Raw genomic sequence first — 19316 nt, 5'->3', positions numbered from 1 at the left:
AGAAAACAGGTAACCTGGCCATTATCTTAAATCTGCTGTTGGATGCTACAACTAAATGTAATGGAAGTTTAATACATGTAAGTTGTGCTTTGGAAATTAAATAAATGTAATCTTGTTAAGTTTCAAGTATTAGTCATTTGAGTCTTAATTATACTTTATTGATGGTCATTGATAAGGACAATCACAGAATAAATGTTGTAATTATACGACATTGAACAGTTTATACAGTTTTAACAAGGATTATTTACAGATTCAAAATCCAGTCACTTCTTCCTAGACATAGTATACTTTATAAGAATAGAAAAAATATCTATATACATATATACACAGTATTAAAAATGTCTTATGAAATAAAACAGTACATGTTTAGGGAAGGAAATTCATAGCAGATACAAAACAGAAATGTCTCCCCGACAAATATAATTTTTAACACTTGACCATGTTTTTCTAATGCCTATACTATGCATTTAATTACTTGACGATTTCTTTTATATCCAGGATTTTGAGACAATCATAGCTAATAGCATTCAGGGGTAAGATTCACCAAATTATTTGATTAGATTTATTAGTTTATAAATACAAACCTATAACAAATATAATTACATAAAGTACATAGCATACACAAATTGTATTATAATTTACCATAAAAGTGTTTTCAATATATGCACACACACATTATTTATTTACTTTATTAATATATGCATTATTCACAAATGTGGACTGTACAATTTGAAATCTTCATTTCAGGAGTAAATGTTGCCAGTCTTTACAGAAACAAGTTTAAGAATAAATTAAATGGCACAGTTTTTATAATTATAAATACAATAATAATAATTTATTATCCTAGTGATGTCACTACATCATAATTGAAGATCACTGCTCACATTTTCACCAGCTAGTACACTTCTCACATCCTGAGAGGTGATTCACTACGTTACTGTTATTTGTAGTGAGTGTTCCTTGTCTTTACTCCATGGAATTTTTGACTTTTTCAAAAATGTGTCTAACTTGGGCAGCAGGAAAACAGCCTTCTCGTATAATAGTGATTGTACCTGAAAGAGAAAATAAAACTGAGTAACAGTGTTCAGTAAAAAAAAGCTCTCAGTCCAGGCTGCCTTAAACAAAAGGGAACAGGAAAAATATCAAGGAAATACCTTCATCTATCTTCAAACAGTTGACCACAGTGGAACCGACTGCTTCATTTGATTCTCCGTCACACAGAACCCCACTGATTTTGTGCCCGAGACGCCTGTGGGAAACAAAAAGGAAATTATAGCATTTATAACAGTGACTACAAATATTATTCTAACATGCAATATTATGTATCCATGATTATTATTATTATTATTTATTTCTTAGCAGACGCCCTTATCCAGGGCGACTTACAATCGTAAGCAAATACATTTCAAGTGTTACAATACAAGTAATACAATAAGAGCAAGAAATACAATAACTTTTGTTCAAGCAAAGTACAAGTGTGACAAACCACAATTCAATAATACAGCAGATAATAGTGATAGTTACATCAGGATATGATTAAATAGTGATAGTTACATCAGGATGTGATTAAATACAAAGTACTACGGTTAAACACTTGGCAGATTACAGTATTCTGAAGTACAGGATTAAATGCAGTAAAATAGGGGGCAGATAAGAGCAAAATAAAGCACATTTACATGAAGGGTGATAGTGTCCCAGGATACAAACAGAGGAGTTCTACAGGTGCTGTTTGAAGAGGTGAGTCTTAAGGAGGCGCCGGAATGTGGTCATACAACATTTTTTTCCCATTAGTACCCAGTAGACTCTCAATAATTAGGACCAACCTCACACTGCCATGAATATAGTATCTAACAATTAGAATAGAAATGAATCTTCCTTAACGGCTGCTGTTGTGGCTGTCACCTGGTCATTAGCATACAGCACAAATACTTACGTTATCACCATGTCATGGTGTGTGCTATCAGGCTCTCCACTTGGATTGGCTGAAGTGATGGCCAGTGGTCCAGTCATATTGCACAGATGGGCGGTCACTGTGTGGTCAGGGACTCGGATCATGATGCTTTCTTTAGTCCCCACTCTGTCATAGGCTGGCCCGACTCCTAAACCAGAACCAAGAGAAGGCTGTGAGCATGGGTCTTTGGACAGAGCCTCTCTTACAAACTAAACTCACACAGGTTTTTGAATTTTCTTAAAGGAAACAAATGATATCCTTCCATATGAGTAAAAGAGTAAACAGATGTAGCAGTGCTATAAAAGGGAGAGTGAAGTCACCTGTGGTTTTACACAGAAATTGCCATAACACCCATAAACTATTAGACCAATGCAGTGACTGCCAGGATTTGAAACACAGACCTCGCTTTTTTCTCTAAATTATACATTCCAATTTTTGGAAGGACAAAAACATCTATTAATGTTACAAAACTAGAAACATACAACTAAACTTTCAACAGGAGTTTTAAAGTACTTTCATTAAATTAACAGGTGTTTAAATAGTTCATATTACACTTAAGTTTTTGTTTTTTTTTCCATTTGCCAGTAATATCAGTAATACAACTAAATAACAAAAACGTACTGGGTAAAATCCTATATACATACAAACGGCAGCTGACCTAACTGCCTGTACGGTGGCAGGGATCATTTCCTTTAGATGGAAGAGCCTGTCTGAACTCACCTAGCCTATTGAGCCACTCGCCCTTCTTGACAATGCAGCTGATGCCTCCTGGGTAGACGTTCCTCATGAACTCCCAGAGCAGGGGGCTGAAGGGGGGCTTGGCAGTTGACAGCTGCTCCAAGTTGGAGATGCAGATACAGATGGGCTTCTCCTGTGGGCGATCCTGAAAGAGGGACAGAAGTGTGAGCTGAGAGCATGGCTCTGGAAAGTGACTCTACTCCTGCCTCCATGCAAAATAACTCTTGAGTGCTTATTTTGTACAGCACAGACAAACAAACACATAAATACGCCAGTCCATACCTTGATATTGTAGATCTTCTCTATAGCCTGTGGGTGTTTGCAGGATGCTGCCAATGCGTACACAGTATCAGTGGGAACACCACAGACCCCACCAGCATCCAGGAGTTTTGAGATGCTCAGCAGCCCACTGGTCTTTCTTGAGGTGGCGATGGAACAAGGAGGAGGAGGGGGAGTTTTGTCAGCTTTTTCCTGTGTAGCCTATAAGAAAGAGTGCATTTAAAAGCATGCTCAAATCTACAACAATCCACTTCAGCACTTTTGTAATGACCACTGGGAATTCAAAGGCTTCGTGGACATACCTTAGTTTAAGGATCTATTAAAAATCTTTATTATTTTGAAAAAAAACATTATTTTAAAACTAATTCCGATATAGCTGGATGACAACTTTACCTTCAGCAATGGGGGCCCGAGAGGCAGCAGCTCCTTTGTGAAGATGGAATTTGCAAGGGAGGCCAGAGTACCATACAAACAGATCAAAGAGAAGATGGCCAGCATCGCAACTGTAATGGAAAACCAACTTAGTTTTATCACCATCCTTGGAAAGAAAATGTACTGGAGTCTACAGACAGGCTCCATAGATGTAGTGCATGTGTGTAACAAAACAGACCCAACAATGGTAACATTGGGGAGAAACAGGAGAGATTGCCATGCATGAACTGTGGGTGAGCCAAAAGTCTAGGATCTGTTGAGTTCAGTTCAATCAAAAGCCAAAGATGAATACTCTAGTCTAAGGAAAACATTTACTCAAGAACTTAACCCGTTTGATTGCCAATCCAAACACAGAATATGTTTTCATTAAGGATAAATTATTAGCCATTATGTATGGTGTTCGGGTGATAGATGTCTGCCTTCCTAATTCAAATTGTTTAAATAACAAGTTGCTGTTAATCTTTGCTCCAGGTTTGACTTTGGGGAAGGAGAAGGGGAGACTCTTACTTTCCAGTTGGTAAGGCAGTCTGCCCAGTGTGGAGAGCAGGAAACACACCACAATCACCTCCATGACAAGAGTCAGCAACAGCAGCACAACATTTACATAGGCACCTTGGGAAAGAGAGGAAAACATATACCAACACACATTAATATTTTCCATCCATTTACTCTGACACTTTTCACTCCAACTAAACAAACCCCTAAATGTTAGACGAAGATGCAATTCCATTAAAATTACTTACCTATAAGCATTAGGAAGCCATTAAGTACCAAGAAAGCTACAGCCCCAGCTGTGAATCCACCAGCAAAATCAGTAGAAATGCCAAGTAACACACCTACAAAATAAAGACATTATTTTACTAATTTTAAAAGCAAGACATTCCCAACTAAGAAAATCATGAATTAGGTGCAGGACAGTCATGGACATCCTCAGGGGGATTTCACAAATAGAAAGTGTTTAGCTTGTTCTAGAATCCTTATATCATGTGCAGTCAAACAGAGCTACTCTTTTTTACAACAGGGACACACATCTTTTATTTATTACTTTCAACACCTATATACTTCCTCAACCACTTTTTTTAAATTAAAACAGGTTGCACTTCCACTGACATGACTGTTGCCTACAACAGGGGTTTATTAAAACAAATTGGTCAATCACTGTAAAGTTATCATGTGAATCTACTTAAAAAGACAACTGGCATTGCCTTTTCCCCTTATTAAAACATACCTGCAAACCGATACCAGGTCCAGGTAGCCCAGATGCCAGCATAGCAGGATGGGATAATGGGCCCAAAGCGCCTTCCCTTCTGGATGCCCAGTCGGCTCACGTAAACCTGGATGATTGCTCCAGGGATCAGTACCCAGGGGATGGTGAGATGGAGGAAGGTGGGGTGCACGTCCTGGCTGTGGATGGCAGAGAGGGCAGCTATGCCATTGGTCACATAGAAAAGGGCATCAGGTAGCTGTGTAACGGTGCTGCGAGGGAGGTCTTGGGGTTTCACCCAGCACCGTTTGATGAGTCCCAGGAAATCCTGGAGCTTCTCTGTGGATAGTGGCTGCACCCCAACAGGGATCAAGGTCTTCTCCCCTATGGAATTGATGAGTCGGGCAAAGGTACCGTAGAGAGACAGGGCTGTGAACAAGCTGCAGATCACCCCAAAGAAGATGTAGTAGCCCCCCAGTGGGATCTGGGAGATTGTGGATACCGTGAGCAGGAGGAATAGCAAGTTATGGGCCACCTCTAGCACATCCATGTTGAGTGACATCAAGCAAAGAACAATGGCGGTCGCTAGGAAGAACCAGTCACCAACCATCCTTTCTCGCCCGCTGACCGCTCCCTCTCTGTCGATGAGAACTGACAGCACAAACTCCTCCCATGACTTCACCAGCCAGTAGGTGCTGTGCAGACAAAACTTGGTTGTGTGGTAGACGTCTTTTCGGAGGTAGGCATAGTAACTGGAGAAAAGCTGGGAGAAAGCATTGATAGTGACCCAAATAGTGCCCACAAAGAAGGAAGGTAGGTAGCCAAAGCAGAAGAAGGCAAAGATGAAAGGGGAGATTGTGTCGCACAGGTAGCCCAGTGCCATGGGTTCAGCATATTGGGTGTTCTTCTTCTTTTCTTCCCCTATTTTTTTGGAGTTGCTGTTGTTGGCCGTCCCCAGGAGCAGCACGTCAAAAAGGGGGGTCCCAAAGCCCTTGAGGATGTAACGTTGCGTGACACCTTTCAGGAGCAAGGCTGTCGCTCCATAAAGCCCACACATGAGGATCACCAGCTCCAGGACCCCGGAGACCACTAGAGCCCACCCCCCGACAAGCCCCACTGCCTCAAAGATCAGCGTCAAGGTGATGGCCCCAAAGACAAAAGGCATGATGTAGTTTACAGTGGCAGAGCAGAAGGACAGGATAAATGAGATGGAAATGTAAGCGATTAGCCCTGCTATAGCAGACTGACCGATTGGTGGAGTAGCCAATTCTGTATTTCGAAAAGTGCTGTTGGCTGGATATAGCTGGTCAGTGGTGTTGGTGCTGTTAATGGAGGGTGGAAAGGCACCCAGGACTATACGGGTTGACCCATAGCTGCCCCAGAGAGCAGCAAATGCGATGAAGGATGTCCCACTTAAGTGATCGTACTTCCGGAAGGATAGGAGCCCAGCCAACAGCTGAGTTACCCCCCCAATCAGAATCAGTTGAACACCTGTGAAATGTAGATAGGTAGAAGTCAGAGTCCAGCAAGGTCACCTAACAAACAAACTTCAAATTAATTATCAGCTGTGCTATTACAGGTCCCCTTATTGTTGTGCTGAAGATCTTTGTTTTATTTTTTAAAAAATTAGCATACAGGGTCACTGCATGTTCATATTGTTTTTCTAATAGAATACCAACTTTATTTGCTGCACCTCAGCCTTACACCCATGGTCTGTAAGACTGTATTGAAGCATATAAGAGTAATATAATATTAAGAAACATCTTAAATATCATAGAAGAGATCAGTACAGGATGAATTGGTGTTTAGAGAACATGGAATCCTTTTTTCCCTAAGACACAGATAGATTGTGTTTTTACCAGCCAGAATGTGCTCCACTCCCTGGGATGGTACACCAGTCTGTGCTCCGTTGAAGTTCTGCAGAAGAACGAGGAAAGCACTGATTCCATTGGCCAGGAGACCCAGGACCCCCGGCTCTCCATAGAACATGGCCGCAAATCCATCTGCACTCGCCATCTTCTTAACGTCAAAACTCTGTCAAATTAGAAAAGCATTGAGTACACTCAGCCAACTCTAGCAGGCTTCTATGAGACGGTGCCCACTGGAACGTCACAGCATCAACTGTGAATCAAACTTAAAATCAATCAGTGCAAGAGCCGGCTTTTCATTTTGACTTGCCGTAATGAAAGCTCAGTTCTATTGGACAGCAAATACCAAACAAAGACACAATTGGTACACATTTATTGTATTATCCACCACAAACAGCCAATCAATACTTTGTACCGATGAAAGCAACCAGTCTATACCCACAACTGCCAAATCAGCCAATCACAGCCTGTCAGCTAGACTGGAGCTCAGCATCTTTCAACAACCACCACCCCGAGAAACTGACATTTCAGTAATGTTGTTCCATTTAGATATCTGGTACTGCCCAGATAAACAATTTAAATGGATACACCAAAATGTTTATTTTCTGCTTTTCCTTTAAAGTGATTTGGAGTTCATATGCACATCTGACTGATTTTTATGGTAAACACTGTACAGCTGATCGCAATATCAGAGTCCAACTACTTCATTAAACAAGCATGACTGATACACAATGCTATTGAAAAAGAACAAAAGGCTTGAACAAAACACCCAGGAGTGTAAACGTGCATGAGGAAATTCCTGAATCTAGCTATCAGTGATCTGTCTGCCTGCCAGCCAAGGAACAGTTAGCAATACCAGTACCAACTTAATGCACCATAAAGCATACAAATGAAACTGCATAACCATGTACTAAGAGAAAAAAAGGGATATCCACCCCATTATTTGTATATACATATACACAAACTACATAAATAAACAAACAAACAAACAAACAAACAAATAAATAAATACATGTTTTTATTAAATTGTGGGTATTACTGTGTCAATAGTAAACTGAACTAAGCAGTCTTTTCAAAAACACAACCTATTTTCCACAGTGCCAGTTTATGACAGAGGCATTTTATTTAAGTCTTAAGCATACTTGTTCAGTACAGTATAATTCAATATAGTATGGTGACTAATGAAAGCATATGTCAGATAACCATGTAGATATTCTATGAATTCTATTATGTGATTTATTGCAAATGATTATAATGATATATATCTTTTTTTTAATGAAATATATTACCCACACTGTATATATACTTTGTAAACTTAACTGTTTGTTCACGTAAAAACGTAATACATTAATTATACTGGTTTATGAAAAAGCTTGCCATTTTGATCTACTTATCTTTAGTGTTTGTAAAGGAAATATTCTGCCCAGTCTTTGTGTTTCCTTTATTATATACTGTATGGTATGTGATAATAATTATTATCACACTCATGAGGATGGGTGCCCCCAATGCATGCAGCATCTGGTATATATGTTTTATAATAATCTACATTTCTACTAGATAACTAAAATACAGCTGGTAGTTTTAATAATACAAAAAAATGATCACACACTACATAACATCATTTACATTAAACAAATACATTTAAATAGTTTCTATATAATCAAACAAGCATTTATCTAACTGTAAAAATATGAAACAAGATTGGTATTACAGTACCTGGCCAACAAGGTGTCTCTTCAGCTGCAGTGTGAACTTTAGGAGGTGAGAGTTTATTTTTTATAGAACCTCTCTCTCAAGCAGGGGAGGAGTCTCCCAGTGCCAAGTTCTCAGTAAGTGTCCTCCCAGAACAGAAAGAGGGTTATTCCCCAACATTCCAGACCCCTTCTTGGTCATTACATAACCCATTTCCTGGTCAAATTAGAAAAATCCCCCCAATTAGTTGAACAGTTTCACTAAAAGAAGGAGGGGTTTTGGAACCTGGAGGACGATCAGCATCCAGGTATGAAAGAATATAAAGAGAGGATGGAACCACTGCAAAATATCAGCTCAGTGACAGAACTTTGTTGTACACAGCAATCTACTGAACACCATCATGCTCTCAGCACTCAAGGTAATTATTGCGCGGGAACTCTTGGAAATGTATGCATTTTTATTTTGTATTTTACTATTATTATTATTAGTAGTCGTAGTAGTCATAGTAGAAGTATTTTCTGTCATATATCATATTGATTTTATTTAATTTTTTTCCCTTTTTAAATTAGTTTCAGAGAACCTCAAGGCACTTTTCCTGCCTGCGACTTCTACATAAATCTGCAGTTGAAGGTAAACATTTTTTAAAAAGCTATTTAATTAAAAAAAAAAAAAACTGTGTAAATAACATCAATTTTAAGGATTTCATACCATCATCAATTGAATGGACCCAGTTATCTTTAAGTGTTGTTATTTTAGTCCATTATTGTAGAGTGAGATGCTATGAATACTAAAGTGAAGCACAGGCAGAGACTGATCTGCTGTTTGTTGTCCTGCAGTGCAAGAAAGGCCTGCCCCAGAGGAGACAATCACCAGCAGTTTTGGAGGGTTCATCCACTTGGTGCACCCGGGCCAGCTGTCAGACACTGTGCTGCACCGCAGTAAGAGGATGATCCTGGACAGCATCGGGGTGGGGCTGCTGGGAAGCAGCTCCCATGTCTTCGAGCTGGCTCTGCAGCACTGCCAGGTAATCCTTCAGCTGAGGCTTACACTGGGCTATGGTCCTAAAATGATGGCCAAAGAAGTGGGCCATGGCTGTACAATTTTAATATCAACCATTCCTTCAGTACTTACCCCATTTTTGAAAAGTTTCTTTGAACAGTCACCATTCCAGTTGAGGTTTGCATTGTCAAACCAGGGTGATGATAATCAAGAATTTAACTTGCTTGTTTCCATCTTAAAGAACGTTGAGATCCTATAATGATCTGTGATTAACTCTCTTTGCAGCAAATGTATGCTCCAGATTACATCAGTTCAGTCTTTGGTCGAAGGCACACAAGACTCTCTCCAAGTCTGGCAGCCTTTGTCAATGGAGTAGCGGTAAGTCAGTGTATTTGCTGGCTGGCATGTTTTAATATCAGGTTTGTTTACACAGTGCTCAGCCCTTTCAAATTGTAAAAATGTAGTCCATGAAATGAGCACATTCTAGCAGCTGACGAGCTCTGCAGCTCATGTCTGTGGTTGGTTATTTCCTCATTACACCTGCAACTAATTTCCATGAAAACACCTCTTGAAATACAGCATTCCAAAATGTTAGTATATACAATACATACACAAATCATCTTGTAAGAGATAATGTGTTATTATTTCAACATAAAATAGTTTAAACGTTTGTTTTATCTCTAGTTTTAAGTAATTGTTTGAGAAAAGCAAACAAGAGCACTTTACAGGTTACTTAGCAGATGATTAAGGAGTAGTTCTATGAGAAAGTCAAAGGAGAAAAACTTCTGAGATCTGAGGCTAAACATTTTCATAATGCAGAAAATTAAAAACTAATGTAATGCCTTAATTGTGTAAATATAATACTTAAATAATTTAATTTGTTCATTATGCTGGATATTTGCCCATCAGGGAGTGACTGTATTCAGGACACATTCCATTTATCCTGTCCTTTTTTTTTTTTTTTTGAAAAGTGAAGCTCAGGTTTGTATTCATGTCCTTGAGGTTTCTTTTGTAGAAAGATGGAGCACTGCCAGGCTTCCTCACAGTCAGGAATGTCAGTGGAGATCACACTGTACCAGGTGCTTACTGTGCCTGCACGTTTTTCTTTGCAGGTCCATTCAATGGATTTCGATGATACCTGGCATCCAGCCACCCACCCCTCAGGGGCAGTCCTTCCTGCCCTGCTCGCTATTGCTCAGATGTTACCTGGCAACGCCAAGCCCAGTGGGATGGACCTCCTGCTAGCCTTCAACGTGGGCATTGAGATTCAGGGTCGGCTCATGAGGTTCTCCAACGAAGCCCAAAACATCCCCAACAGGTGAGGAGACTGCTGCCGAACAAACTTGGCATAAAACTGTAGTGCTGCCAAGAAGGAAGTGTGCCAATATTCTTCCAGCATGAATGAGACAGTGTTTGAATTTGAAAGCAAATCTTAATCTGTTATTCAGTGTTTTTTTTAGCCTCACAGTGATTATTTTGTTTTTATTGGAAATTATTATTACACTTTCCTAGCAAAATAACATGTTTTTTTAGAAGGCATGATAAGAAACGTTTGTCTACCCGAGGTTGTTTTTAAATCAGAATTTTAAAACCATTAAAAGCATATATAATGTAAAATACTCTCTCAGTTACCAGGATGGTCATGCCAGTGTTTCTCCCTTCAGGTTCCATCCCCCGACTGTAGTGGGCCCTCTGGGTAGTGCTGCTGCCTGCTCCCGTCTGCTCTCCCTGGATCGCTCGCAGTGCTCAAACGCCTTGGCGATTGCTGCCTCGCTGGCAGGGGCTCCCATGGCCAACGCTGCCACTCAATCCAAGCCTCTTCATATTGGGAACGCAGCCCGACTTGGTCTGGAGGCGGCACTGCTGGCATCCCGGGGCCTGGAGGCCAGCACACTGATCCTGGACTCGACCCCAGGCTGCGCTGGCTTTAGTGCCTTCTACAACGACTACCTGCCTCAGGCACTGCCCTCCCCGGTGGAACAGGATCCCCGCTTCCTGCTGGAGGACCAGGACATAGCCTTCAAGCGCTTCCCTGCACACCTGGGGATGCACTGGGTGGCAGACGCAGCGTGCGCAGCACGGGAGCTTTTGGTCAACACCGTAGGGGGGTTCCACCCCTCTATGATCCAGAACATCCTACTGAGAATCCCCTTCTCCAAATATATCAACCGGCCCTTCCCTGAATCTGAGCACCAGGCCCGACACTCCTTCCAGTTCAATGCCTGCACTGCTCTGCTGGACGGCGAGGTCAGTGTACAATCCTTCAGCCCAGCCTTCCTGGACCGTCCTGAGCTGCTCAGCCTCCTGAGCAGAGTACAGGTCGAGCACCCCCAGGACAACCCTGCCAATTTCAATAAGATGTACGCAGAGGTGCTGGTGACCCTCACAACGGGCGATGTCTTGAAGGGTCGTTGCGACACCTTTTATGGACACTGGAGGAAGCCACTGAGTCGTGACAGTCTGCTGAAAAAGTTCCGGGCCAACGCTGGGGCAGTCCTGCCAGGAGAGAGAGTGGAGGCCATCATTGATGCAGTGGAGAACATAGAAGACATGCAGGACTGCTCCCACCTCACCATGCACCTGGAGTGAAGGGCTTCATGACATCCTTTGATGACGTACACTTGAAGAAAACAATATGAAATGATTGGGGAAACGATCTTTAGGCCATTTGTGTTTTGTTTTACTGTATTATTATTATTGTTGTTGTTGTTGTTGTTGTTGTTGTTGTTGTTGTTGTTGTTGTTATATAGTGCATAATTTTAGTGATTATTTACCAGTCATACTCAATTGTAAGTAAAGCACAGTTCACATGGATTATGCAATGTATATACTCTCAATTCTGCTAGCACCGAAAATATTGCTCTATTTACTGAATTATTGTTATTTTATTTGATCTTTTACAAAGATTTATTGTGTGTAATTTCAGACTTTTGTATCGGAATTGCAATACTGTTGACTTGTGTAACAGGTCACTAGTTTGGAAGATATCATCTGTCAATTCAATCAATTAAATCATCAAATGTGAAATCAATGTAATGCCCCAAGTGTGCAAATATAATACAAATGAAACAATTGTAATTGTTTTGGTGTTTATATTTTATTTAATTGAAAAAGATTATTAGTTTACAGTGTTTAAGGTGTACAATAATACAGTACTTTCATTGTTAAGTGATATAAATGTATTGTATATACTGCAAATGTATTGTATATAATAAATTCGTAAAATGAAGCGTTCTCTTTTGAAATCAATTGCCCATGCAAGGGTATATGTACTTTCCTCTCCTTCAAATTACATCAATAGACAAACTACAATGAGAAATGTCCTACATTAGGTTACAGAAACCATCGGTGCCATTTTATAACCAAATATCATAGCATACTGATACAATCTACAAGAGAACTATTCATCGGAAACAATGGTTATTTCATTTTCTTTCACTTCTATTTCTGTTCACATTTGGCATTGGGGGCAGCACAATAAAAGTTAAAAATATATGACAAACATTATTTGTTATTGGAAACAGTCTCAGTTTTTAAATACTTGGTGGGTTTCATGAGGTACTTCCACAAGAATGCAGGTCTACTCCTCTCCTGTTCTCTCCTGGCAAGGAAAACAGGCCTCGTTCACTTTATTGACCACAGCTGAATTCAACAAGAGGTTGCAATTGAACAAACTGTACCCAGCACTCCTATAAACAGAGCAAGGAACACGGAAAATATGTTTTGCATCAGCCTGAATTCAAGAAAATGTTGGAACAGTTGTGTCAATACTCATGAAACACTGACAGCTCATGCTTTTTAATTAAGCAATAACAGCAATAAATAGCCACCATTGACTGCCAGGACTTATTCAATGTTGCAAGTCCACGTGTTGTTAAAATTATTCCGGAGGGGCCATTTCACATATTGTAAGGTACCTGCATTTGAGACCCCATCTCTACAGGGGGTCCTCTCCTGCTTTACTTTAATACACCTGGGCGGTCCTGTCCTGTGGTTTTGTATGTTAGCAATTTGGAAGAAACACAGCCTACACATCTACATAAGCAAGAACCAGCAACAGTAAGATGGAGTGGAGTGGGACATTGAGCTTATAAAATCTGTATTTTATAAAAAGAAAACCAAAAATAATAACATTTTAAACTTCAAATTAAGTTTTCTGTAAACTTATGGGATCATTTTTAATATTAGTGTTTGCAGCCATCTTCTACCTAACCTAGAATCATCTGGGAATGTAAATAACCTGTCAAACTTCCCCAAATAAGTCTTTTCTCACCTAACAAAATAGTTATCTCCCCAGAAATCTCCCCAATTCCAGGTGTGGTTTATCCCTGATGGATAGAGGTTGATCAGCTAAGAGTTGGAGCTCCAGCTGAGCTGGTGTAATTTGTGTCTAGCAGGTGAAACGGACGAATGCAGGGTATGCATTGACATGCATTCAGCAACAAATGATGTTATTATTGTATGATTTAAATGTATTGTTTGTGTTGATTTAGAACGGGTGAATGTTTGTTAATGTAAAAACCCCATCCCCCTAAACTCGTGCAAACTCGTCATCTCCAGATTGATTATTTGTGTTTATTTGACTCTGTGAGCAGTGTTTTTTGTTGGCTTTTTCTATTTATTTGTGTAATAAATACACGCACCAGCGCTTCAACCTGCAGTACCTGTGTTCGTGTGTCAACTTCCTGAGATGGGGACATCACTTATTGCAAATTTAGAAACACAATCTTCTGTCAAATATAAACCACAAATGTCACTGACCTCTTCCAACCGAAAGAGCTGCTATGACACTGCCCTGGCTGCCACACGATATGACATACAAGTTGAGTAATGTTAATAGAAATTACTGGAGGGGAAACAAATGCAATTCCCATAATGTATAAATAGACACTTCCTTCTAGATAACGTGGGTGTAGGTAAGCTGTGCCATATTAGTTTAAACACTTGAATGAATTCCAGTGAAGATAAATAGTTTCTGTTGAAATAACAGTTTCTTCCTGATTCAAGCTTATACTATTCTCTCAACTAGTCTTAAACGTGACGCACCCCCAGCAAAGACTAACAACAGCCAGGCTGTGATTTTTCTAAGTTTAAAAAAAATATATATATTTAACAATATCAGCAACAAACATCCTGGCTACAGCTGTAAAATCTAAATTGGATAACTGGATAAGCGGTAAGACCTAGAAGTCATTCGGCAAGAAAATGAGGTGTTAGTATCATGATAATGTATAATAAATTGTATGTGGAAAAACATCTTGTCTTCTCAAGATGTTAGGCAGATGTACAGATAGAGAGCTCATGTTTCCAGATATATGCAGAACTGTAAGTGTGATACCCATGGGCATGAACAGACAGACACCCATGTATATCCCCAGTCCAATTCTCCCATACAACACACATTGCTGTTTCATACCCATTTTCTTGTCATGTCAATAGAATTCCTCCCCTGTCTGAACCCCCTCTCATAAAGAAAGATTGACTTAATTTAACATTTCCATGCACCTTTACCTGGTTTACCTCGGTGCAGGTGCATTGCAGAGAAATGTAATCCTATACTTCCTCCAATAGGGATATACAGTATATATGTAAATGATGAGATGCATTCAGGGGAAGGACACCCACCCAGTGAAGGTATGCAGGAATCTCCATTACTCTTCCTTTACAGTATTTCCTCAAACACCCTTCTAGTATGACATACGTGCTGCCCTGCTACAATCTGTGTCTGATTTAAAAATCCCCTTTCTAGACCCTTGCCATTTCCTGAACTGGACCAACAGTGGTGCTCATTTTTTCTTAAGTAAAGAGTTTGTTAACCATTTGGAAAACAAACAAACACAAATGTCCCCAGAGACATTTCCCTCACCCACCCTTTCTCTCATTTTCACCTCTTCATTACACTGGTGTTTGTCATCCTTCCTTTTCTTTCACTTTGCTTCATCAATGTGTTATTTATTTACTTATTTTAGTTTTTGTTTCCTTTAAACTTTATGCACTTCACAAACTAGACACCCCTCTTAGATAATTTGTGCACTTAGTCTGGGGAGGGCTTGTTTAAACTTCTCTTTTAAAAAGCCACCAGGATGTAATGACTGAAATTATTTAATTTGCAAAGTGAACCTAAGCAACAAGGAGAATACATGATTAACGCTCTCTTTTATATCATGTTATGGGGGGGTCTATTTAAAAAATGTAAATCTAGATTTTTCACGACTTTGTCACACTGTATTTGTAATGTTAATACTATAAGTAAATCCCAGCTGGGTTAACACTGAGATAAAGAGCAGGGGTATTTACATATGCCACTCTTTAGAACATTGAAATAGACTCCTGGGTGTGTTTTGTCTCATTCGTGATTGCTTTTTCTGCTTTGATCATTATGTATTTATCAGGCTTACTAACTAATTTTTCTCAAAAAGCTCAGAAAAAAACCTGAATTTCTGAACTGAGGTTTAACCTGTGGACTAGAGGGATCTTTATTTGTCTTTAATGCCCTTTTTGAAGAGTTTTAAAGAAAGACCACAAAACTTCTATTTTAAATCTAACAGGCCAGCATATGTGTTGCCAGAGACCCAGATACCACCATTACATAAGCACACAATGTAACCTATATTACCAGTAAAGCAAGAAAAACTGGGTTTTCTGTAACTGCATAAAGTTTCCCTTTTGTCATACAAAATATGTACATCATAATAGCATCTCTGTGGGAGGGTGCGGGTATTCACTGACACGGGAGACAGAAATGGTATTTGACAACACCACACAGGTGCTCGGTTTTATTATTTTCTTTTGTATTCTGGTGAGGTGCACTGATTTCTTTGAGCCCATAGAGGGCGCTTGTGGTCCGTGGTCTGGCTACCAGCTATGGTATCCAGAACCAACGGGGAATGCCACGGCAGGGTACTCAGGTACAGTCCGGCACTCGCAGGTGCTCACAAATTATAAAAAACGAAAAAGGCAAAAAGAAACAGGGAAAATAAAACACAGTAAGGAAAAACTACAAAATAAATGTGCTGCACTTCGCAGCGTGAATCTCCCCAGTCGCCGCTACCCGTACGACCCGGGACTCCGTCCTACACTCTGCTGTCTCCAGCTCACTGCACAACAATACTGGGGCTGCCCAACGATCCCCCACTTTTCCCTCTCTTTCTTTAAAATTATTTTCTTTGATTTTTCTTTCCGGACGTTTGTTATCCTCCCGTCCCTCGGTAGTCAAAACGAGACCGCTTTGCTCGCTGTTCCAGTCTAAAGGGGCAGATCTGAGGAAACAACAAAGTGTTACTTTATAGGTTAACAATCCCATTAAAGTCCGCCTTCCAGCCACTCAGAGAGGGGGAAAGCACACACACCCTCTTCCCCACCTCTCCGTGTCACCGCCTTCCTGCAGCATCGTGCATGCGTCAGACGGCCAGTCCAGGTCTCTCCCTGTTACAATCTCTAAAAAAAAAACTTAAAGGAAATTGAATTAGGTGTGAATAGCTGAAGATGATGTCATATAGACAGCATAGCTAGTGGCACACTTATTATCTCATAAGCATGTTAGTGCTTTTCTTCTGTTTTCTATTTTTAAATTTAAATGGTAGGTAGATTAAAGTAATCAATGGGTGTTATGCAACGGATAACCATAAATCAAAATTACAAACACCAACATACTAGTTTTTTTAAAGCAGTAATACTTTAGTTTCTTGGTGAGCAACCCTCTAAGATTTTTAAGTTCCTAAACCATGAGGCTTTTTTTTTATTATTATTATTTTTTTTTTTGACTGATCAATCGATCATACAGCTTAGTGCTAGTATGATGTTACAGAATCAACAGGTTCTGGATGTAAGGGAAATGTTAAATCTGCAACAAAACTGCTAATGTGAATGTCCTACACATCAGATATAAAGTTGCTTTAATCGGTACACATGTAAATTCTGGTAAAATTATATAAAAACATGTAATTGTAACAGTAGCAACGTGTGCATCAAAAGAAAAAGTATTGGCCGCAATAATCTATAGCAATGTAATTGGCTTCCTCCACTTTCTTGACACAAGGAAGTTGACTAGCTGGAAAAAAGCACCTGTACCCAGAAGTTATAAATGAATTACTCATGTTTAATGTAATGCAGATATTCATCTGTTAAAACAAATTCAGGTGTTTTTATTAGCAAATAAAACACTTGTAAATAGTAAAAGGTTGTCAGTAAAATGGCATTGTGTTACATTGCCTCGGGAAGCTTATGAGTAAATGATGAGATGCATTCAGGGGAAGGACACCCACCCAGTGAAGGTATGCAGGACTTTCCATTACAGTATTTTCTCACACACCCTTCTAGTATGTCATGCGTGCTGCCCTGCTACAATCTGTGCCTGATTTAAAAAAAAAAAAAAATCCCCTTTCTATAGCCTTGCCATTTCCTGAACTGGAACAACAAGTCTGACAGAGATTGTTGCATGCTGACTTACATCATCATGCAAAGTGTTTCTTAAGTAAAGAGTCTGTTGACCATTTGGAAAACAAACACACACAAAAGAATTCCCCACAGACATTTCCCTTACCCACCCTTTCTCGCATTTTCACCACTTCTTTGCACTTGTATTTATTCATCATCCTTCCTTTTCTTTCACTTTGCTTCATCAGTGTGTCATTTACTTATTTTAGTTTTTGTTTCCTTTAAACTTTATGCCCTTCACACTTTGCTCCACAAACTAGACGGCCCTCTTAGATAATATGTGCAACTAGTCTGGAGAGCTAGGTGCACATATTATAATTTATTAGAGCATCATTATATAACCACATCATGTAACCCATATTACTAGTAAAGCAAGAAAACTGGAATTTCCATAAATACATAAGATGTTTCCCTTTATTGTCATACATAATCAAGAAAATATGTACATCATAATAACGTCACTAAAAAACATCCTTAATGGAAATTGAATTAGGTGTGAATAGGTAAAGATGCATAAAGATGTCAACTGCCATACCAGTGAGACCCCTGCTGAAAAACCTTAACCTAGACCACTAGATTTTTTTTTTGGGGGGGTGCAGATCAATATTTTTGCACATGGCTGACAGCTATGCCACTGACCTAGACTTAAGGGCTATACACACCGGGAGCGAAGCAAACTACACAAATACAGCACGAGTACATAAAAAAAACACACACACACACACACACACACTACACACACACACACACACACACACACACACACACACACACACACACACACACACCACACACACACACACACACACACACACACACACCACCCACACACACACAACTGTAGCTAGTCATGAAAGGAAAATACTGTCTGCTGTTGCTCCTTTTGTGGAGATGAAATAAAATAACTAAAAAAATAGTCTGGGTACACCACACACTAAAAAAAAATGACATTTAACAGTTGTAACAAATAATACATTTACACATTTCTTTGTAAATACTGAGGAAATTATTTTTTTTTATTGATTTTCAGTTTTAATAACATCTTCAGTTGTTTACTGTTTTTAAATTTAAATGGTAGATTAAACTAATCAGACAGGTGTTATGCAACAGTTAACCATAAATCAAAAATACAAACACCAACATACTCGTTTTTTTACTCCACTTTCCTGACACAAGGAAGTTGACTAGCTGGAAAAAAGCACTTTTACCCAGAAGTTATAAATTAATGACTAATATGTTTAATGTAATCCAATAAAATAAGTAGCTGGAAAAGTAAACTCGTAGCCATGAAGATAGTCTCACATACCAGAAACTGAAACCCCCAAAAAACAGCAAGGTCTGGCCACTACACATTTCAATTGGGCTCTTCAGTTCAGGGAACTCAAATTGTATGCATATGGCAATGTATTTTAGCACTTAAAACTACTTACAACAATTGAACACATCACAGTAAATGTGCTATTGTCCATTAGTGTGAATTAAGGTCTGTGAAACCAACCAGTTTAGTATTTTTTTCATTAAAAATCTTTTCTATTGAATATAAACTAGTAAAATGTAATATAATGCAAATCAAATACATTGTTCATCCAATTGTTTTGCTACAACTGAGGCTTATGTTAGCTTAACCAATAAGTACATTAACAACTAGTTTAACATGTAAATTCCACATGGTACAGAAATCACTCTAGAGCAACTTATTTTTTTATTTTTTTTAATC

At 39.3% G+C, this 19316-nt stretch overlaps 2 protein-coding genes across 2 annotated transcripts; one reads left to right on the top strand and one right to left on the bottom strand.

The window, feature by feature from the left end:
• Window positions 1-141: 141 nt before the first annotated feature.
• Window positions 142-8313, bottom strand: LOC117430167 (uncharacterized). The gene is made up of 11 exons (XM_059001511.1): window positions 8189-8313; window positions 6464-6638; window positions 4629-6095; window positions 4144-4236; window positions 3908-4012; window positions 3362-3471; window positions 2972-3169; window positions 2672-2834; window positions 1934-2099; window positions 1155-1249; window positions 142-1052 (listed from the first exon to the last, which is right to left on the bottom strand). The coding sequence occupies exons 2-11, from the start codon at window positions 6618-6620 to the stop codon at window positions 967-969; spliced, it is 2640 nt and encodes an 879-aa protein (XP_058857494.1). The 5' UTR covers window positions 6621-6638; window positions 8189-8313; the 3' UTR covers window positions 142-966.
• Window positions 8314-8512: 199 nt separating this feature from the next.
• Window positions 8513-12392, top strand: LOC131701748 (cis-aconitate decarboxylase-like). The gene is made up of 6 exons (XM_059001521.1): window positions 8513-8582; window positions 8734-8794; window positions 9001-9188; window positions 9449-9541; window positions 10276-10481; window positions 10828-12392. The coding sequence occupies exons 1-6, from the start codon at window positions 8565-8567 to the stop codon at window positions 11750-11752; spliced, it is 1491 nt and encodes a 496-aa protein (XP_058857504.1). The 5' UTR covers window positions 8513-8564; the 3' UTR covers window positions 11753-12392.
• The last annotated feature ends 6924 nt before the right edge of the window (window positions 12393-19316 follow it).

This window comes from Acipenser ruthenus, chromosome 26 (genome assembly GCF_902713425.1).
Source record: "Acipenser ruthenus chromosome 26, fAciRut3.2 maternal haplotype, whole genome shotgun sequence".
Classification (NCBI taxonomy): domain Eukaryota; kingdom Metazoa; phylum Chordata; class Actinopteri; order Acipenseriformes; family Acipenseridae; genus Acipenser; species Acipenser ruthenus.
Note: the sequence above shows the minus strand (reverse complement) of the source record. Positions and strands in the feature narration are given on the sequence as shown.